Source organism: Mercenaria mercenaria, chromosome 17, assembly GCF_021730395.1.
Source record: "Mercenaria mercenaria strain notata chromosome 17, MADL_Memer_1, whole genome shotgun sequence".
NCBI lineage: Eukaryota > Metazoa > Mollusca > Bivalvia > Venerida > Veneridae > Mercenaria > Mercenaria mercenaria.
In genome coordinates this window covers 50,606,055-50,627,176 of record NC_069377.1, presented here as the reverse complement: position 1 = coordinate 50,627,176, position 21,122 = coordinate 50,606,055, and the positions used below count along the sequence as shown (strand labels likewise).

General features: G+C 34.6%; 2 protein-coding genes across 8 annotated transcripts in view; one reads left to right on the top strand and one right to left on the bottom strand.

Annotated features, from left to right (window-relative positions):
• The window catches only part of LOC123537276 (calpain-A-like), a 41,736-nt gene extending 33,409 nt beyond the window's left edge, over positions 1-8,327 (top strand). For 2 of the 7 annotated variants that reach the window (XR_008368034.1, XR_008368035.1), the window contains exons 14-22: positions 286-354; positions 2,034-2,130; positions 2,563-2,627; positions 3,286-3,354; positions 3,620-3,698; positions 4,889-5,002; positions 5,593-5,610; positions 6,234-7,152; positions 7,517-8,327. Coding sequence is in view for 4 of the 7 variants with exons in the window: in XM_053528143.1 (XP_053384118.1) it covers positions 286-354; positions 2,034-2,130; positions 2,563-2,627; positions 3,286-3,354; positions 3,620-3,698; positions 4,889-5,002; positions 5,593-5,610; positions 6,234-6,251; positions 7,082-7,152; positions 7,517-7,543 (627 nt within the window). In the remaining 3 variants the exon portion in view is untranslated. The remainder of the gene's footprint in view (positions 1-285; positions 355-2,033; positions 2,131-2,562; positions 2,628-3,285; positions 3,355-3,619; positions 3,699-4,888; positions 5,003-5,592; positions 5,611-6,233; positions 7,153-7,516) is intronic. The other 5 variants (XM_053528143.1, XM_053528145.1, XM_053528144.1 and 2 more) reach the window with 5 other exon arrangements.
• A 405-nt stretch (positions 8,328-8,732) lies between these two features.
• The window catches only part of LOC123537278 (CD9 antigen-like), a 36,383-nt gene continuing 23,993 nt past the window's right edge, over positions 8,733-21,122 (bottom strand). Inside the window, exons 3-8 of the mRNA XM_045320944.2 lie at positions 20,824-20,898; positions 20,194-20,292; positions 19,844-19,930; positions 18,642-18,725; positions 13,098-13,154; positions 8,733-12,056 (exon numbers count right to left, since the gene is read on the bottom strand). Coding sequence (XP_045176879.1) covers positions 12,051-12,056; positions 13,098-13,154; positions 18,642-18,725; positions 19,844-19,930; positions 20,194-20,292; positions 20,824-20,898 — 408 coding nt within the window. The 3' untranslated portion in view covers positions 8,733-12,050. The remainder of the gene's footprint in view (positions 12,057-13,097; positions 13,155-18,641; positions 18,726-19,843; positions 19,931-20,193; positions 20,293-20,823; positions 20,899-21,122) is intronic.

The window sequence follows — 21,122 nt, the reverse complement described above, 5'->3', positions numbered from 1 at the left end:
TTCACGATCGTGTTCTTCAGGTTGTAGAAATATTTTCTATGTGAAAACAATAAATGTACGATTATATGTAAATGTACCAATACATTATTCTGATACAAGACATACTTGTGAAGTGGATATACACGTTTGTCGGGCTAAGCGCAATTGACTGATTATTTATACTCTGAGCCCAAAACGATTTTCTCAATGCAGGCTATATTTGTACACGAAAATAAACATTGCGTTCAGTTTCATTTTCGGGTCTAAGTTAGGGCTGTAATTTATATATATACTTGTGATATGCAGGTTGAGAAGCAGTTGGATCCAGAAACTCTGTATGTGCTGAGAAGGAGATTTAACATGTACTGCAACAAGGTTCGTATAATACGTTGATTATATACCGGCGGAATACGGCATGATTTTACTAACGAATACAAAGCCCCGTGTTCAACTCCAAATGGGTACGGAAATATTCAGTCAGCAATAACATAATGATAACGTCTCGACGTTCCATTTGACCAACTGTTTCAAACGAGTTTTCAGCCTTATTAATCTAACATTATAGTCTATTGTGGGTGATATAACACTAGAAATAGGTATATGTGTACAATAAAAGAGTTTTAAAACTGTTACTTGATCCGGCAGAATACATTTGGCTCTCGTGAGTTTTGCCAGGGCGGATTATACTCGGCGCAAATGCCTCATGAGACCCAGGTCTGGAAGAATCCACTCTGACCAAATACAACATTGTAGATCAAGTTACATTTATAATAATCATATAATAGGAATCTTGGTGCGGTATTAGACAACAGTATGGATATGGAACAGCAAGTCATCTCTGTGTGCCGGGCTGGAAATATACAACTACGCAAATTAGGTCACATCAGACGGTATTATACCAGTGATGCAACAAAGACTCTTGTCAATAGCCTGGTTACCTCACGGTTAGACTACTGAAATGCCTTGTTAAGTTGTATTCCAAACAGCACACTTGACATATTGCATCATGTCCAGAACTCCATTGAAATACAGGATACAGTACAAAGTTCTGACCCACACCTTTAAGGCTCTACACGATCAGTCCCTTGGCTATATAAGGGATATGATAGAAGTGTATAAACCTGTCAGAAACCTAAGATCACAAGACACACTATTACTGTTTATGCCAAAGACTAAAACCGTGATGTTTGGCAATCGGAGCTTTTCGTTCACTGCTCCCAAGCTTTGGAGCTCCCTTCCTGTTAAGATTAGGGAAGCCGACACACTAGCTGCTTTCAAAAGCCTGCTTCTTTGTACAACATTCGTAAAAAGACCAAACCATTTTTTTCTTTTCATGTTACAGCGTAGAATAGTGTCACTTAAATACTTTTAAATATATACTTGTTTTATCTATATGTTTTTGATAATGTGAAAATGCATTTTTGTTTGTGTTGAATGTGTTATTTTTTTGTATTGTTTACAATGTATTCTGTTTTAAAAGCACTTTGGAACGTGTACGTGTGCACGAAATGAGTGCTATATGGATGTGGTATAATGATAATATAATATAATAATAGGAATACTTGATGGGGCTATTTTCATCTCAGCTAAGCAGATATATAATTGTTTAAAGACTTCTTTACATAAAGGTAGGTAAATTTGTTTTATTGTAATTGCAACTTTCGAATATATTTATTTGTAAAACTGTGCTGTCTCTCATTGAACCAGGTAAGTATACATACTGTGTTAGGGGTAACCATTTAAGGACATCAGCACGGCTTGTCACATATTTTCCTTGGTGAAATGTTATTCTTAATCTTGCCATTTACCTCAAGCCTGTTGGTAAGAGTGACTCATTTAGCATTATAAATCATATCATAATAAATCCTACACAGCATGTGCTTAACATAAAAATGTTACGGAGTTTGTACATATTAACGTGTGTACTATAGGTATGTTTGCATGTTAAAGTTAATACACATTGTATGGTATGCAAATATTACAAACTATTTATGAGAAAGAAACTTCAAACATTAGAACTTTCAATATGGCTGCACAATGTTGCTGCTTTTCAGTATGAGGAAGTGGATGGTTATGGCTTGCGGCAGATCTTGTCCTATAAGCCTCAAAGTGGAGCTACACAATTACTTTGTTGTGAACCTGAAAAAGACGGTAGGATATTTATTAGAAAACGACCATGATATATGCTATATAAGAGAGAAACGATTTATAATGTGCCCAAATTTTCAAATAAAAACTGTACCTGCGTGCATTAGTGGGAATGTAAACAATATTTCACCGTTTACGAACGTCGTAGACTAGTAAATTCTAAAAACATCGTTCTATTTAAACAGCATTTAAGAAGACTACTAATGCTTGTACAAGAAAATGCGAATAAAAGAAGAGAAGTAATCAAGTCATTTCTTTTCATTTTTAGACACAATTCTAATTAGAGTTTCAAATTGGTATAATACATTTTCTAATACAACCTGACCTGGAAATTTCAAAAGTATTGTTATGACAACGCCTTCGTTGGTTGACGTCTTGAACACTTGAGACAAACAAACAACGTACAGAGAGTAAATGGTGTTTTATTTTTTCTAGAGATGCACATAAAACGATTGTTCCTGTCGCCAGAGACGTGTAAAGCCGCCGTCACTATAGAGGATGTATCCTTTCAAATTAACCCTTACCCTGCTAAATTTCAATAATGAACTTGTCCATCTTTCAATTTGGACAGCACCTTAAACTGTTTTTACCAAAAAGATACTGACTGAGTGGCTAACAGTGCAGATCATGATCAGACCGCACGGGTGTGCAGGCTGATCATGATCTACACTGATCGCAAAGGCAGAATCAATCGTGTCCAGCATGATAAGGGTTAATGAAATTATTTTACGTGCATTGGTAGGTCAGTCGTTAATTGTAATGTTTCCAAGTTTTTCAAGTGTTGTTAAATACATCTCAGTATGCATATTACATATAAATTGAGATTACATTTCAATAGTAACAAAGACATATGATCAGTAGAGGACAAGTCTTATTCAGAAAAGAAGGAATCGACGATTAAAATTTATATACATATATATCATGCAGTAATTTTGTTCTTTTACGGAGATTGTACAGTGAAAGAGAGAAATCATTAACAGTAGCTAAAAGGATATAGCGGTATCAAATATTCATCCTTTAACATCAGGTGAGAAGTGCACGATTATACCGGATAAATCTTTATGTCCAATGTTGCCTCAATTCAGCTATGTTTTCTTTGAAAATTTTGTTTTATACATGTATTACATTTCATAAATACCAACCTTGACCTTTATTTAGAAAGACATGAACGGTCGGCTTAATTTCGAAGAATTCATGTCACTGGTACAGAAACTTTCCTTTTGGCAGGTAAGTACATTCATGTTCACATCTTCGTTCGCAGTGTAGCCACATATATCATATGGCGTAATAAGCCACTAAACTGTTTTCATACTCGATCCAACGTAAATGACTAGCTTTATCAGCAATACATGTATACATGTACCTATGTGCAAATGAAAATATTTTCTAAAACGTCAGTTTTGAAGTAACAAAAAAAGTCTCTTCTATTTTACAAAATGTTGATACCTGTGTTGTGGGCTTTATCTGTTGCATTATGTGTTTTTTGTTTCAGAGTATATTTCTGAAGTTTAGCGTAGGAAATGGCTCGGTCATGGATTCCTACTCTTTACGAAATGCATTTAGAATAACAGGTAGGTCGATCGTAAGTGACTCAAGATTTTATTGGAAATCAGGAACCGAACAAGATGTCTGTTTTGAACTGATCTGTAAAAGTTTGATCTATCGTAATATTGCCACAGATAAACTATTGTATAAACTCATAGTTATGGAGGAAAAGCACAAACACAATCTGCTCAATTTTGAAAATAGACTTGCTTTCATACCAGATTACACTAAACATAATCAAGGTCTCCGTGCCCGAATGGTTAAGGTCACTGACTTCGAATCACTCGTGCATGTACTTCACCGATGTGGACTCGAAACCTCGCATTGAATGTAGCATTCTTCATGTGAGAAAATCATCCAGGCAGCTTACGGAAGATCGGAGGGGAATCTGGTCTTCCTCTACAAACAAAATCTGGAAACGTTGCATTGTTACCTTAATTGTATCGATGTGACTTTAAACCCAACAAAATAAAATGAATCAAAAGATATAAATACTATAACACTAAAACATATTATTTGTCATGAGAGTTTGGCTTTCGGTGAAATATTTGTAAGTATCTCAGTACAAAGTATAAATTAAACATCAATACCAATGTTTTCGTGTATGTAATTCATTCAAAAGTTGATATTCCTGTCATTTCTGCAAATTGCAACTAATTCGGTCGTCACAGTTCAGTTTTACAGCCACTAAAACCTTTTTCTCAGCAAGCTTTGAAAGCAAATATTTCATTGAATACAGGGTTTAATATTTAACATATGTACAGGAAATTGACTCCATATATGCGTAAGTTATGCCAATGTGTGTAACCGATTATTGTTAAAATGCATATGTGCTTCCCAGTAAGTATTGACAATTACACTGTAAAGTTCAGGACCTGGCACATGTAGGTGTGTCAACGGAATTCAAAATACCAGAATGGGCTTAAACGCAAGATGTATTGGTTATGAACGATTTCACAAATCCGTTTATACTGCAGAATATGTTGCAAATAGTCGAATATTGGTTTGCAATTAGTGTGTTTGTTTGCTTTTTATGATTTCATAGTCTTGGCGCAAATGAAACAAAAACTTATTCCCATTTATCGTGTTCCCTTTGAACTTTGAAAACGAAGTCAATGCTGACATTAAACCAATCAGACTACATATACGTAAGTAAAATTTAATTGATAAAACAATTATAAAAGTTGCAATGCATATTGATAGATTTATTTTATAGGGTTTTCTGTGAGTAACAAAATATTGGAGGCTTTGGTTCTCAGGTTCGCAGCAAAAGACTTTATAAACTTGGAGGGGTTTATGAATTCTATCATCAAACTTCATGTAGCACATAGTAAGTAACATTTATTTTATATATATGTATATCGCCTATTATATTAAGATAAATAACTTTTCAAATGCTAATATAATTGAATCTAAATTTGTATTATGGTTTAAACTTATATAATGAATTCATAAAAAGAATCTTACGTATCTGGAGTAATTTGATGTAAAACACAATTTTAGATATAATTGATTTTCATTTTGCAGTGTTGTCATTTGTAGTTTGATATATTCTTTTATCATATATGTAAGATTGGCAAGAATGCAAATTCAAATTGTAAATTTAGGTCACATAATTTGAATAACCATACTGGTTTAAGCTTAAAAGTCAACATTACTTTGATCTATGCGTACTAACGAATATTCGATAAATCCATTCCTTTGTAAAAATCAAAATGAGTTTTTCTTTAATGATTCATTTACAAAGCGAGCAAAGATCTTTCCGACGTTGAAACCAGTTGACTGGTTCTACCTTAAGGGCACTGATCCGTTTCTGAAAATAAACTGCCAGAGGGGCAACTTTGGTCCTTATAATGTCGCTGTCTGTCACTTAAAAAATAGAGCGAACTGAAGCATAATGATATTATCTTATTTTCACAGGAAGTACTACAACTAAAGGTTAATGCAATGCACACAATATTAGTTTATTTGGTTTTACGTTTATGTTCATACAATAGACCCTGATTTTAGCTGTAGCGTACAATCTAACGCCACAAACATAGTGTAATTATATCCACATACAAAAACAACATGACAGAAGGTAGTAGTATGAATTTACTACATTGTATATAGAATAATTATCGATTACAACAATATTATATGCAAATTTGTTTCTTAGATTATATTCTCCAAATGTCTATAATGGCCAAATGTACGGTGGCATAGAGGGGACATACGAAATATTTTATTTATCACGTTCGCATGTGGTAGCTAACACGTGCGCACGTGATAAATAAAATATTTTCTATACGAACGTGATAAATAAAATATTTCCTATGCGAAAGTGATGGCTATCACGTGCGAACGTGTTAGCTACCACGTGCGAACGTGATAATTACAAATGGGCCTTTGGAACTTTTTTTATAAAGTGATTTTAAACTTTTTTGTGGTCCCAGCATATCTGTCGCATAGCTATAACTTTGATTTCTTATGTTAGTTTTTATCATATCTAAGCATAATTGTCGGATAAATATATACCAAACAACTCAAAACAAACTTTATTTTCGTTGTTATTTTGACAGAAATTGTAGCATTGATAGGTAAATTTATTCCTAAACCATTTTGGTTTCTTGTCTTTTGTCTGTCGGAATGGCTTCTGTACTGTTTATTGTTAACCTGCTCTATGCTTTTATATATAAATTCTTGTCATATTCCAAAGGAACATATATCTTACGGGTCTTTGAAGGTATGGTCAAAAGTAGTTATGGCTTTACAGTGTTCGTGTTTTTGTTGCAACCCTCGTATACATGTATATTTGATCTACATGTATCTACATAAGAAATTAAATGCTTAATTGGTCAAATCAAATTATTTGTATTTCAACAAATTATTGATTTTTTATACAATTTATATTTCCAATTCCAAAGACATAACTACTTTACTGGCCTAATGGGTGACGTATTTGGTGATAACACCACTACACATAGGTTGCGCTGAAGTTGCACTTTTTGCAAGCGTGTATAATTTGCAGGCTTATATACATTTTCAATATTTTTCTTTCCAAATATTTTTATTCCTTAATGTGTCAAAGGTGTTGTTTTAATCCTCTATTAATCTACCTAGATTGTAGTTTGATACCTCACCAACTTTTCTTATAATTTAGTTCATTATATAGTATATATAATACAACTTGAAACATTTCTTTTCTATAAATGCAGTAACACATATGATTTGACTTTCTGTAACTATTCATCTTAGATTTGAAAGATTGAGGAATTGGTCAAATATTTCATTGTGCATTATCAATAATTATCCTATGACAAAAATCTTTTAAAACAACATTTACTTTGATTGCTAAAATTCAAATAAGACGAAATATGTTAAAGTGTAAATTTTTAATCTCATATTTAAAACATTTTCTGACTTGCAGATCGCCACGCACACGCCTCACAAAGCTTGCCTGCAATGTCAGATGCTGACCATAGGAAATATTTACAAGAGGTAAGTCTTCTTCACAGCCCTGATAAACAGTTAAATCCTGTAATAGGCATAAGCTCAAATATATATAACAGACGCCTCACACACCTCTACCACAATGTCAGAAGTGGTCAGTTGCCTTTAAAAGTCTTCTGTAAACTGTTGATGTACCACTATAAGGTATACCGAGCATTTTTCTGCAATAGCAGTTGCTGACCATAAATTAAGGTACTCGCCATTAGTTTGCCTGCCAAAGTATGACTTGAAGAGTTGAAACTAAGATCTTATCAAACAAGGCTTCGACAAATTATTAAAAACTAGTATGTTTGTTATCGATTCTCGGTAAGGTGTAGCATAAATTACTCATATGTTTTCATTCATTTTGCAGCTTTTACGGACATCCATTTACTCGTGATGTAAATATCTGAGGAGGAATTCATGAGGAACAAACGTCTGCTTTTATTAAAAATGCGTTGTGATAAAATCCAGTTATTCAAGGAAATTTTTCATTGGAGAGATGGACATCATTCTGGAGCTGTACTATATTGAACATAAAAAACATAAAGAATGTGCAGTGCTTGGTGCATTTATAGTTGTACTGTTTCGGAAATTATTTCATGATAAGTGTGAATTTACAAGTACCTGTATAGCAAGCAGTTTCTAAGGGCGGTGGTACAAACCAAAGTGGTTTTGAACATACTAATGTAAAACATTTGTAACGTATTTTCGAGACCTAACGACCTTGGATTTGCCTGGTATCTGCTCGGGTTGTGATCCATATCGAGAAAAGATGCTTATTCATTTGATTCAAACTAATAATTCCAAGCGCATTTGGCTACATCTTAATTTTGAGATCTTTCAATCTTTCAGGTTTTGTGATATATACTCATAGAATCACAAGCTTAACCATTTAGTACAATGTAGCATCATATTGGCATGTTTCATTTACTTATAACGTTGTTTTTAAATTTTGGATATTGAAATGTCCAGTCAAAGGAAACAGTTTCGAAATCAGCTTTTATCAGTTTCAAAGCAAATCACTAGATATTTTGAATATAAAGATCATATTTACATAATATGACACTATATCTAACGCATCACAAAATAAAACCTACTATTGGGCAAAACGAATGTATATTGTTTGTAGTCTTTTAAATTTAGTTATTAATTTATGAAATAAATGCGATATATTAACCCTATACTGTACATTTGTTGTTTTTACATTTTTGCCGGATAGCCCTCCCTCTCCCACCGTGAAATCAAAAATTGTCACAGAAACAATGCCGAGTCCAACAAATAGTTCCCACGAGAATATCTAATATTCGTACTTATAAGCAGCATGCACTTTCCACATATAGCTGACTTGCACAAGAATCAAAGTCAGATTGGCTTATTTCTGTTTTAAGCTTCAAATGAATTATTTACCTTACTTGCAGAACTCATAATTAATGTCAAGTACCTATCCCCCATCTGCACAACATCCTTCCGCATTCACCATAAAACTGGGTCAGGGCATGCATATGGTACCGATCAAAAATAATACGACCATTTTCAGCAAGTATGATCATTCAAACAAAGGATATAGTCAATGAGAAAGACAGCTCTTCATAGAACATTTATTGCCATAAAATACAGTAAACACACATATAAAATTACATGTATAAAAGTACAATATATCTTCATATACAAATGCTACTAGTTACATCACTACTCTCGGCTCGGTTCTATCACAACAGGTTAATAGGCCTTCTTAAAACTGTTTAAATTGTTTTTCTAATGTTGTAACATCGTGATAGAATTGTGATATTTTAAACAAAAACATTATCAATATTTTTCTTGATAGATTTCTAATATATTTTGTCATCATTGCAAGGTACCAACCTTTCAATGTACATCAAAATATTTAGGAATTTTTGCACTTACATTTCACTCTTTACAATGACCAGAAAAGGTTCATTACGCTCAGTAAATTAGGAAACAAAATACGCTAAAGATTCTGTAAAAGGCTCAATTACTTTTAACTTTAGATGTGAAAGCTCTTTTGCGTAACAACAAATAGCCTAAAACATATGTACCTCTTTGAACTTTGAAAATTACATAATACCTAAAAATATCTTAAAATATTGATAAGCTCGTAAAAATCCATCTAGAAATAATCTTTATCAAAATGGAAAAAAAAATATATATAGGCATAGTATCCAGACGAAAATCAGTAACCTAAAATCGCACACTCTCAATCCCGAAATAATGTGATAAAAGTAAAATTCAAATTCTGAATTATCTTAAGTCTAAATTTAAGACTAGTCTTGAAAACTACTTTGAAAAAAGGTTTTTCAGACAGCAGAAACGTCTGTTTCTTCCTTCAGTGACCTTAAAATCAGGTTTTCGGCATTTTTCTCCAAATGACATGTGTTACAACTATATTTTGGTACAACTATATATTTGTACTTTGGTGTAAGATAGTTTTTTCCATTGTATTTCGGACAAAATTTTCCACAGTCTTAATTAAAAGGAAATAAAACAAGGGTAGTTATTACGTGAGTTTTAACATATGATTTACAACAAAGCTACAAACATTTATCTAAACGCTAAACATATAACACTGCAACTTTATATTAAATGTATCCACATATTAACCAATGATCTTGCTAAAAATGCATATACACATATTGAACGTTGTAACATATGCATAAAAACGTTTTTCTCATATTTTTTTCTCTCAAAAAACAAAAACAAAACAGATATACATGTACGTCTATGGAACGTGGCTACAAAATTTGTATGTGACACTTTCAAGCCCAAATATATACAGTGTTAAAAACCACCTACATGTTATCAAAACCCCAATACTCGGTGTGGTAACCTTGATTAAAAGTAAATAATTAATCACTAAAAATTATGTTAGCAGCTCCGATTTCGTAGTTTCAGTCTGGTTTTCCTGCAGATTTTCAAAACTCACGTGAACATATATTACGAGCCGTATGACCAAGATCCAACGAGGCCCCGAGGTTTCAATAAAAGCCAGTCAATTATTGATTGTAATAAGGTATTAATAATGTTTTCCTTATCAGGTTTCCTGTAACCGTCATGTTCAAACATACAGTTTTGTTCAGCGCAAATTGGTATTACACGATAACTTAAATGGTAAGATAATTAAGTATATAAATGTACATATATAAGCGTAACTATTGAACAAATGATATCGTATGAAAGGGTAAAATGACAAGGGTAACATTGCTTAAATGACAAACTTAAATTGAATACGGCACGATAATAATGTTATCACAAATGCAAAGCAATATAAGTGAAAATAATAGACAGCAGTTAAGTGCCCATGTGCACATGCAGATTTAACAAATTTGCCAAAAACATATACCATATGCAGGGCAATGAACTGAGGACTGTTTCTTCTCTCTTTAAAAGATAAATTGACAATATCACAAAAAAACCATCACTTTCAATAAAGAACCAAAAGCCGTGATATTACAGCCTAGAAATAGTCTTCTACGGAAATTTAACCCATGTGACTTGATCACGTGTACCATGACTCAACAGCAAATTAATCTAATGCGTAACAAGTAAAATTGCTTATATCTGATACAGTAGTATAGGGGAAAGCTTTGTTATATATTTTATGAACAATCTTATTAAAACGGTGAATACACATGTTATTTTATGGACGAAGCAAGCACTTGCTATGCCGGGTAAACAAACCAGAACGTATTCTAAAATCCATCGCTTGTAAAGGAAAACACAAACATATTTGTTACAAGAACATAAAGTATAGTAAATTTGACAGAAAGAAAACATATGCTTGTGTCACCTCAAAACTGTAGGCACATCAGCAATCAGAAAACAACTGTATTGACAGTTTAACAGTGGAACAAAACATTAAACAAAAGACATCATGTTGCATAACCCTCTAGCTGCCAAACATCCATATGGCAAGTTACACAATTCCCCACGTGGAACTTACATAAACATTAACCAGGGAAAAGTCAGTCTTTTTATATCTATAAACATCTTCCTTCCAAATTGAATTTTATGTTCAAAACGACTTTTTCAGATTTTTTCCGTAACATTGGATGTTTCTTCCATAAGATAAGTTCTAGAAACTAAAATGTGATACAACAGACTTCGATAATCAGTTTAACTGATACGATAATGGGTAATTGTGATGTCTGTAGAAGTTCCACGCGAGACGTTTGCTTGCTTTCGACTGAATTCACAGTCCGACTATGCATCTGTACATTTAGCATCTTCTTGAAACAATTTTGTACACAAAACGGGCTATGTAATTGTAAAATAAACCACAAGTCAGTGCTGGCAAGCTTAACATTTAGAATACAAGCTACATTGTTAAAATAAAACTTTAACAAATTCAAATTTAAGTAAAAAATATGTGTACATAAACAAAATATACAACATTTCCCATAAATTGCAGTATAAGAATGAATAAAGCTGTGATATATTTCAAGTTAAACTAAATCTTCAAACTGATGACGATTTAAGTTGTCTCATTTTAGTTTTAAGAATTTCCAGGGAGCACCTTAACTATGCATTATGCGCTATTCTAGATGAAAAATTCATCACATTTGGAAAGAGTTAAGAAATAAAGAAACAATGCGTGTCCTGAAGACGCATAAACGTCTTTTTATATAATAACTGTCAAGAAATCCTACACATCTATTAAATTAAGCGCGTTTTTTTTCTATTATGTATGCTTTATAAGATCTAAATGCTGCCTTTACGGCCCTCTACATTTTTACATCATATCACATTTTGGTCAAATTCTTTCCTTCCCCGGATCTTTGCAGTAAGGTTTAATCTCCTATGCATTTCTGAGTAACAACCTTATTGTACCAAGATGACAACATTTTTCGTCAGTTTCTTTCATTTCTCAGCACTTGTTCTCACCATGTCTAATCCTGTGAAATATACAGAAAGCAAAAATTCAAATTTCATCAAGATGAAAGAACATCGACATTTATAAGTTCGCAAAAGTACAATTCCAGTGAGACTAGAAATAAAAACTGGAGTGATCTGTATATAATGTACATTTACAACTAAAGCAGCACTGGTGTATATTTACACCAACCCAATCTAAGGGTCCCGTTTAATGTTTGTGGCAGACCCAATGTGCCCCTCCGGGTAGAGTTTGACACATGGGCGGGCACCTCGGTAGAACGACCACCCTTCCGTAATTCAGTTAACTGATAGCCTCACTTAAAGAATTCTACGCGGATTCCTACCCACACCTGTAAAGCGATCTTAAGAATTCAGTTAGGGAGACCCCTTGCAAAATATAATGATGTAAAGGCCAAAATATAGTATCCTGTACGGCAGTACACCTTAGCCTTGGTAGTTACATTTCTTGAAAACCTGGTATTTTTTGAAGGCTCAAATAAGTTTATCCTTTCAGAATAACAAAGTATATATGTATACATTCTTGCTTGCATTTTAAATTTATTCTTTATTTAATTTAAGAAAAGAACAGGTAATAAATGAGCTGCGCCATGAGAAAACCAACATATTGGCTTTGCGATCAGCATGGATCCAGACCAGCCTGCGCATCCGCGCAGTCTGGTCAGGATCCATGCTGTTCGCTAACAGTTTCTATAATTGCAATATGCTTTGAAAGCGAACAGCATGGATCCTGACCAGACTGCACGGATGCGCAGGCTGGTCTGGATCCATGTTGGTCGCAAAGCCACTATGTTGGTTTTCTCATGACGCAGCTCAAATATAGTTTTGCTTAATCGCAGCCGAAGAAATGATTACACTGGAAATCAAGCAACACAAGCGAGGTTGATTTTGTATGTGTACGCGTACGTACACTAGGGTTATAACAATGCATATATTTGTGTAAATATTCAAAGCTTACCAAATTATCAAAGGTATAGACCTTCGCAATTCCATGTGCAAATATACTAAAAATCAACATTATTTAATGTTCTGCTTGTACTTACCACCTGAGCGTCCCGCAGTGCACAACAAAGGATCATGGAGAAGATCATACCCAGAATCTGAAAAATGAATATTATATACATTAGAAATATTACTGCTACGTCTATGTTCAAATTCTGTAAAAAGGAAAGTATGATTTTACAGAATTATTCTAGTCTATACAGCGTGGAAATGTTGTGACAAACTAGGAATGTGTCCACAGACATGGATGCTTCATGCTATTTGATGTTAGGACACGTATCAGAGACAAAGGGCAAAACAAAGGGCAAAAATTCATGAGTTCATATGGTATATAACCACTGTATAAACTATTACATTCAGTGGTTTTAAAATCATATATGAGAAGTTAGAGGAGTTGATAATAAGTGAAAGTTTGTACAAAGTTATTTTAATATCCAGGCATACGAAATAGACCAGACAACAAACAAGAGCTGTCACAGGAGACAGCGCTTGGCTATTTCGATGCTGGATAATGAAACTGGGCACATACACATGTGGGTGATGATGTGGAATAACTACTTGAAGTTTGAATCAAATCCATTTCCTAATAACTGAGATATAGTGAAAATGCATCAAAATTAACCTTAAATTCTAAGTAAAAGGGGGCATGATTCGTGAAAAATTGGTGCCAGAGTTATGCACTTTGTGTCATATGATGTGGGTGATAAGGTGGAACAACTATTTTAAGTTTGAATCAAATCCATTTAGTAATAACTGAGATAGAGTGAAAGTGTATCAAAACATTAACATGAAATTCTAACTAAAAAGGGGGATAACTAGAAAATGCTTTTGTAAAAAAGCGCATGTCTCCCCCAACGCAAAGTCCTATAGGCAAGAAGTCAATAGGGGTCAGGAGCGAAAGTCAAAGAGACACTGATGGTTGACTGCAATAGGGATCGTCTACTTGGCATGTCCAGTCATCCCGCTAAATTTCAACTATCGTGGCCTAGTGGTTCTCAAGTCACTGTTCAGGCTCCTGTGACCTTGACCTTTGATCAAGTGACCTCAAAATAAATAGGGGTCATCTACTCTGCATGTCCAATCATCCTATTAAGTTTCAACATTGTAGGTCAAGTGGTTCTCAAGTTATTTCCAAAAAATGATTTTACATGAACAGGCCACTGTGACCTTGACCTTTAATAGACTGACCCCAAAATCAATAGGGGTCATCTACTCTGCATGTTCAATCATCCTATGAAGTTTCAACATTCTGGGTCAAGTGGTTCTCAAGTTTTTGATGGGAACTGGTTATCAATGTTCAGGCCCCTGTGACCTTGAACTTTAACGGAGTGACCCCAAAAACAATAAGGGTCATTTACTCTGCATGAACAATCATCCTATGAAGTTTCAACATTCTGGGTCGAGAGGTTCTCAAGTTAATTGATTGGAAATGGTTTTCCATGTTCAGGCCCCTGTGGCCTTGACCTTTAACAGAGTGACCCTAAAATAGTTAGGGTTCATCTACTCTGCATGACCATTCATCCTACGAAGTTTCATCATTCTGGGTCAAGTGGTTCTCAAGTTACTGACCGGAAATGGTTTTCAATGTTCGGGCCCCTGTGACCTTGACCTTTAATGGAGTGACCCCAAAATCGTTAGGGGTTATCTACTCTTTATGACCAATCATCCTATTAAGTTTCAACATTCTGGGTAAAGTGGTTCTCAAGTTACTGACCGGAAATGGTTTTCAATGTTCAGGCCCCTGTGACCTTGACCTTTAATGGAGTGACCCCAAAATCGATAGGGGTCATCTACTTTGCATGTACAATCATCCTATGAAGTTTCAACATTCTGGGTCAAGTGGTTCTCTAGTTATTGATCAGAAATGGTTATCAATGTTCAGGCCCCTGTGACCTTGACCTTTGATGGAGTGACCCCAAAATCAATAGGGGTCATCTGCTCTTCATAACCAATCATCCTATGAAGTTTCAACATTCTGGGTCAAGTGGTTCTCTAGTTATTGATCGGAAATGGTTTTCAATGTTCAGGCCCCTGTGACCTTGACCTTTCACAGAGTGACCCCAAAATCGTTAGGGGTTATCTACTCTTTATGACCAATCATCCTATTAAGTTTCAACATTCTGGGTCAAGTGGTTCTCTAGTTATTGATCGGAAATGGTTTTCAATGTTCAGGCCCCTGTGACCTTGACCTTTGATGGAGAGACCCAAAAATCGTTAGGGGTCATCTACTCTTTATGACCAATCATCCTATTAAGTTTCAACATTCTGGGTAAAGTGGTTCTCAAGTTACTGACCGGAAATGGTTTTCAATGTTCAGGCCCCTGTGACCTTGACCTTTAATGGAGTGACCCCAAAATCGATAGGGGTCATCTACTTTGCATGTACAATCATCCTATGAAGTTTCAACATTCTGGGTCAAGTGGGTCTCTAGTTATTGATCAGAAATGGTTTTCAATGTTCAGGCCCCTGTGACCTTGAACTTTGATGGAGTGACCCCAAAATCAATAGGGGTCATCTGCTCTTCATGACCAATCATCCTATGAAGTTTCAACATTCTGGGTCAAGTGGTTCTCTAGTTATTGATCGGAAATGGTTTTCAATGTTAAGGCCCCTGTGACCTTGACCTTTGACGGAGTGACCCCAAAATCAATAGGGGTCATCTTATCTTCATGACCAATCATCCTATGAAGTTTCAACATTCTGGGTCAAGTGGTTCTCTAGTTATTGATCGGAAATGGTTTTCAATGTTCAGGCCCCTGTGACCTTGACCTTTGATGGAGTGACCCCAAAAACAATAGGGGTCGTCTACTCCAGCAGCCCTACAACCCTATGAAGTTTGAAGGTTCTAGGTCAAATGGTTCTCCAGTTATTGCTCGGAAATGAAGTGTGACGTACGGACGGACGGACGGACAGGGCAAAAACAATATGTCTCCTGGGGGAGACATAATTCATGAAATATTGGTGCAAGAGTTATGACCTTTGTGTCATATGATGTGAGAGATTATGTTGAACAACTATTTTAAGTTTGAATCAAAACCATGTAGTAATAACTTAGATATAGTGAAAGTACATCAAAACTTTAAAGGTCCAATGCTAAGGAAAGTGAACATCTTAATTTCTTTTAAAAAGCACAGAAACTATTTCATTTTATTGGAAAATGAAAGTTGGTATGTAGAAATTCGAAATAAGTCGCAGTATATGTACAATTATTTTTCTATGAAGTATGAAGAAGGTTAAAAAGACCTGGGGGGTCATTCTGTCGATTCATTGAAATTTCAACATAATACACATACATTTCTTTGAGTTCCAAAGACCTTCTGTAAATTTTGACCTGCCAATCTTCATTATTTAGTGTCTTGCAGAAGTCTTTGCACTGGCTATGAAAAAAATTGCCAACTCACTTTCCCTTAGTAATGGACCTTTAACCCGAAATTCTACGTAAAAGGGGGCACTTTATCAAATATTGCTGCCAGATTTATGGGCCTTGTATTATATGATGTGGGAGATGATGTGGAACAACTACTTTCAGTTTGAATCAAATCCATTTAAGAATAACTGAGACAGAGTAAAAGTGCATCAAAACTTTAACATGAAATTCTAAGAAAAAAAGGGGGGATAGTTCATAAAATATTAGTGTGAGAGTTATGGCCCTTGTGCCATATGATGTGGGTGATGATGAGGAATAACTATTATAAGTTTAAAGCAAATCCATCTAGTAATTACAGAGATAAGGAGAAAAAAGAGAAAGTGTAAAAAAACTTTAACCAAGATGGGGACGTGAAAAGACGCCGACGCCGACGCCGGGGTGAGTAGGATAGCTCTCCATATACTTCGTATAGTCGAGCTAAAAACGACATAAAACCTATGACCTCTAAGTGTTATCTTGACTTTTGATATTTCAGTTTCTAGTAACAGATCGGAAACCATTTTCAGTCTCAAGGTCACCGTAACTTTTGATCTACTGACCCCCAAAACAATAAAGGTCATCCTTTGACCACAGACAACCATCCAATGAAGTTTGACCATTCTGAGGCTAAGCTCTCTCTTAGTATTGATAAGGAACTTAATGGTCTACCGACCAACCAACAGAAAAAACAGACTGACGGACCAAGCAAAAAGTATACTCCATTTTCAAGACAGATTTCAAGGCAACAAATCTTGACTTTTGTAGAGACCGTACCATAGCTCTTCGCATACTATGATTTTTCAAACTAAAGTGATTTTTACAAGTGCACCGGTTACGATAAAAATGTAAACAACGGACTCTGTCTATGAAACTTTGAAATGAATGAATGACAGTCGATCTTAGTCATAATACTGACTGACAGTGAATGCTAATGACTCCATGTGTTGCAGAAAGGTATTTAGTTTGTAACTGTAATTTCCCATCAATTGAAATCCTCTCAAAACTGGTAAAATAATTACTTATATTTGGACAAAACTCACCGTCTTTGCCGTTCGACAGCTGCAAAAAGGGCAAATATAAAAGATTCAGTGTAAGTAATATTTCACTGGTACTACCAGTTAGTAAGTTCATACTCTGAACAACACGTCAGAGAAATTTGGGCAGATTTGACCGATTATGACGTTGGCAGCATTAGATTATGTTTTTTCTTTACACAAAAATTGCCGTTAGGTAACAAAGCGAATACGCCAATAGTCCGGAGTTCACCGATTATGTTCCAGTTCACGCAATGTAATCCAGCAATTAAACTGCATAGCTATTAGCTTCTGCTGTTATAGGGAAGTGGGAGAGTGTCTGCCTTAGGTGTGAGAGGTCCTTGGTTCGAGTCCCAGTTAGAGCTTAACTATTTAGATTCTGCTTAAGCATAGTTTTGCTGTTAATAGACTGTTCCAGATGTTCTAAATTTTTAGCACACAGTATCATGGATCATTATTTAGCAATCCAGATCAAAGTTGAATGTTAAATCAAATGCACCCAATTAGAAAATATTGACTATATTATGTCCCTTTGATGTTTATGCTCTTCATGTTCAAGAAGAGTTACATTTCCTTGATCACAAAAAATTTGTTTACATGAAAATATTAAATGCTCATAACTCCACACTTCTGGTTAAAATATTGTCTATATTTCTGTTTTTGAGAAATATATGGACATTTGTATTCATTTCAAAGCTTTTTAACTTCAAACCTATGATTTGAAAAATTTAGGTACTATCTCTAACTTTTGTGCACAGGCGCACGCCATGATATGTCATTTAACAATACTCTAAATCTGTGGGTTTTGATAATTCTGGGGCAAAATTGTGCCATATCCAAATGGCAAATAACATGTTTTTAAGAAGTTTAAAGCTAAAATTCCAAACTGAAAGTTTTATACCTGTGAACCCAGGTCTGAATATGTATTATACAGATATCTTTTTCATAAAACTAGCTTCAATCTAATATTGTTAATAATTTATTAATTTCCCTAACTAATGAAGCATTCAATATGTTTTATGCCACATTATCTTAGTTGTAAAGGCAATTGGCCACATTCCAAAACCGGTGTAAAAAGTTGTAGATATGAATTTTATAGAACACATACTGTCTGTCTCTACCTCTGTGCTAGACTGTATACTTACCAGAATAACTGCAATACCAATTGACACACCAGCAATGATAACTAGATTTTCCTTGACAAACTCAAACAGCTGTTTATTGCAAGGCTAAAAAGAAAAGAAAAAGAAATCATTTAAATGTGCTAGCAACCATGTTTGTTTTAAACATCCACGTTTAAGAGCCTCCACACCCACACATTAAATAACACTGACCTCTTCTGAGCTGTCATCTGCAATATTAGGACGCTCACTCTACTAGAACTTATGACAGCTTTCTTTAGACATGTACATTCACCAAATATGTCCTCAGACACTAAATATAAAATACTTTCAATGATAACATCTACGTTCGCAAAAACTAATTACAACAGGTCAGTTGGTACATATGTGACCTATCTATAATGTTATCTTTTTCTTCAATGATCAATAGAAATGTAATTCCCCTTAAAGCATTAGTATTTTAGTGGCATCCTTAAATCAAGCTGGCAGCTCAATATAAACATTCTGAAGGCTGATGAAAAGTAATGTGAAAACCCATATAAACATTTTGAAGGCTGTGGAAAACCATATAAACATTTTGAATTGGTAACTGTCAATCTGTTTTGTGAACATGGGTATTCATATATGTTGTAACAATGGTAAGCAGAAAGTATAGAAGTAGTTCAAGGGAAATATATACCGCTACAATCTGTATACATAACAATTTCAAACATATATAAAATAACATTTCATCATCAGAAAAGGTCAAGAATGTATTCTGTATTAGTATGTAAATATCCGTAAATAAATATTTACAGTGGGTGTTGGGTAACCTGGTGGCCTGACTGGCTGGTTATTTTCACAGGAATAAAAATGAAGCCTCTAAAACAGCACTTTTTCATCTGATGGGTGAACCAGTACTACTTCCCGCGCAAATGTCATTAAAAATGAAAGATGCAGCCTGCAGTAGTTATTTTTTCCAACTGAACATACATAGAGGCAGGTGCCAAACAAGGAGATAGGCATCATTATTGAAAGATATTTAGATATAAATTATTATACAACCATTTAGGTGGTTAGAAATATAAAAGTTTTATCATCCATTTATAATAAAAAACACAAGATATTGTTCCAACAGCAGTAAGAACATATGATCCGTACCGCGAAACTAGGACAACAACCAGAAACAAATGACACCGAGACTTGAAAAATGTTTTGAAACTATATATGATAGTTTATATATTTACCTTGGAATATCGGTTACAAGCCTCAACCTTAGCTACATTCCCTGAGCCATAGTCCTCTCCCCCTTTTGTCGCGCCACAGCACTTAAACTGAAAAAGTAAACGTATTTCCGATAATTAAAATGTTTAAGACGAAAGACGGATGCAGCACGATCGCACTTTCATTAAATTTCAAGACATTAAATATACATGATCTTTGTTGTTTTCATATTACAAATGTACTTTAAAAAGTAATTTTATTCTCGAAAGAAAATATGAGTGAACCCCGTTCCTTTGACCACACTAAATTCTCTTTACTTATTATACAGAAGTATTTTACAAGACTGATAAAAAATATACTTTGTTTTACATACATCATTTTGAACTAAATCCATGAACTCTCTTTCCGGGGACTTTTCATTGAAGTACCCAGCAACACCCTCTTCCAATGCCTTATTTACAATACCCTCTACCTGGAAAATAAATGTCAAGTTTAAAACTAGATACATATGAACAAATAATTGCGCCAGGGTCATTTCCTTACCCCCATCATTAGAAGTTACAGGGATAAGATCTGATGCTCAACCTGGAGGTCAAGGGTTCGAGCCCCACTGGGGCTGCAGCAGCTTCCAATACTACGACAGTACTCGCTTTTCAATAACTGGAGCCGAACGTGACAGATAAACCATCACAATGTAGCTAAGATGAAATAAATTGTTTACCCCGTCGAGCACCTCGCGTATTACACGCATCATTGCTTCAGTTCAGGAGAAATAACCGCGGATAGTTTGTATAAAACTCCATGCAGAGTTATCTGTAGGCCTTTATATACTTCTCTTATATTCTTATATATATCAACATACACTGAGGCAAAAAACAATATAAATACTGTTATTAACACTATCATGGCTGATGCAATTTTTGTTTCGGACTAAAAAGTCGCCAACATCCAAAAAAAAAAACAAAAACAAACAAACAAAAAACCATCAGTATTATTATATTACCTCGTCCCTGGCTACAACGGCCCAAATACCAGCTCCCAGCAGAATGACGAAAATAATGAAAAGTAAGGCGAAAAACTGAAAAATTGAGGAAAACATTTATTAGGTATAATAATCATTTAATATATCATGGATGTGTTATAACGCATTTTGCAAACTTGCCGAAGCATTTCATGGCTATTGTATAGTAGTGAAACTGAAAGTTGCGTTACATTTTTGTCATTCAATCGATAAACATAGATAATACAGACGACACGGATGTTTTAAAAGCTAAAGAAGTAATTTCTTAAAGTCTATATATA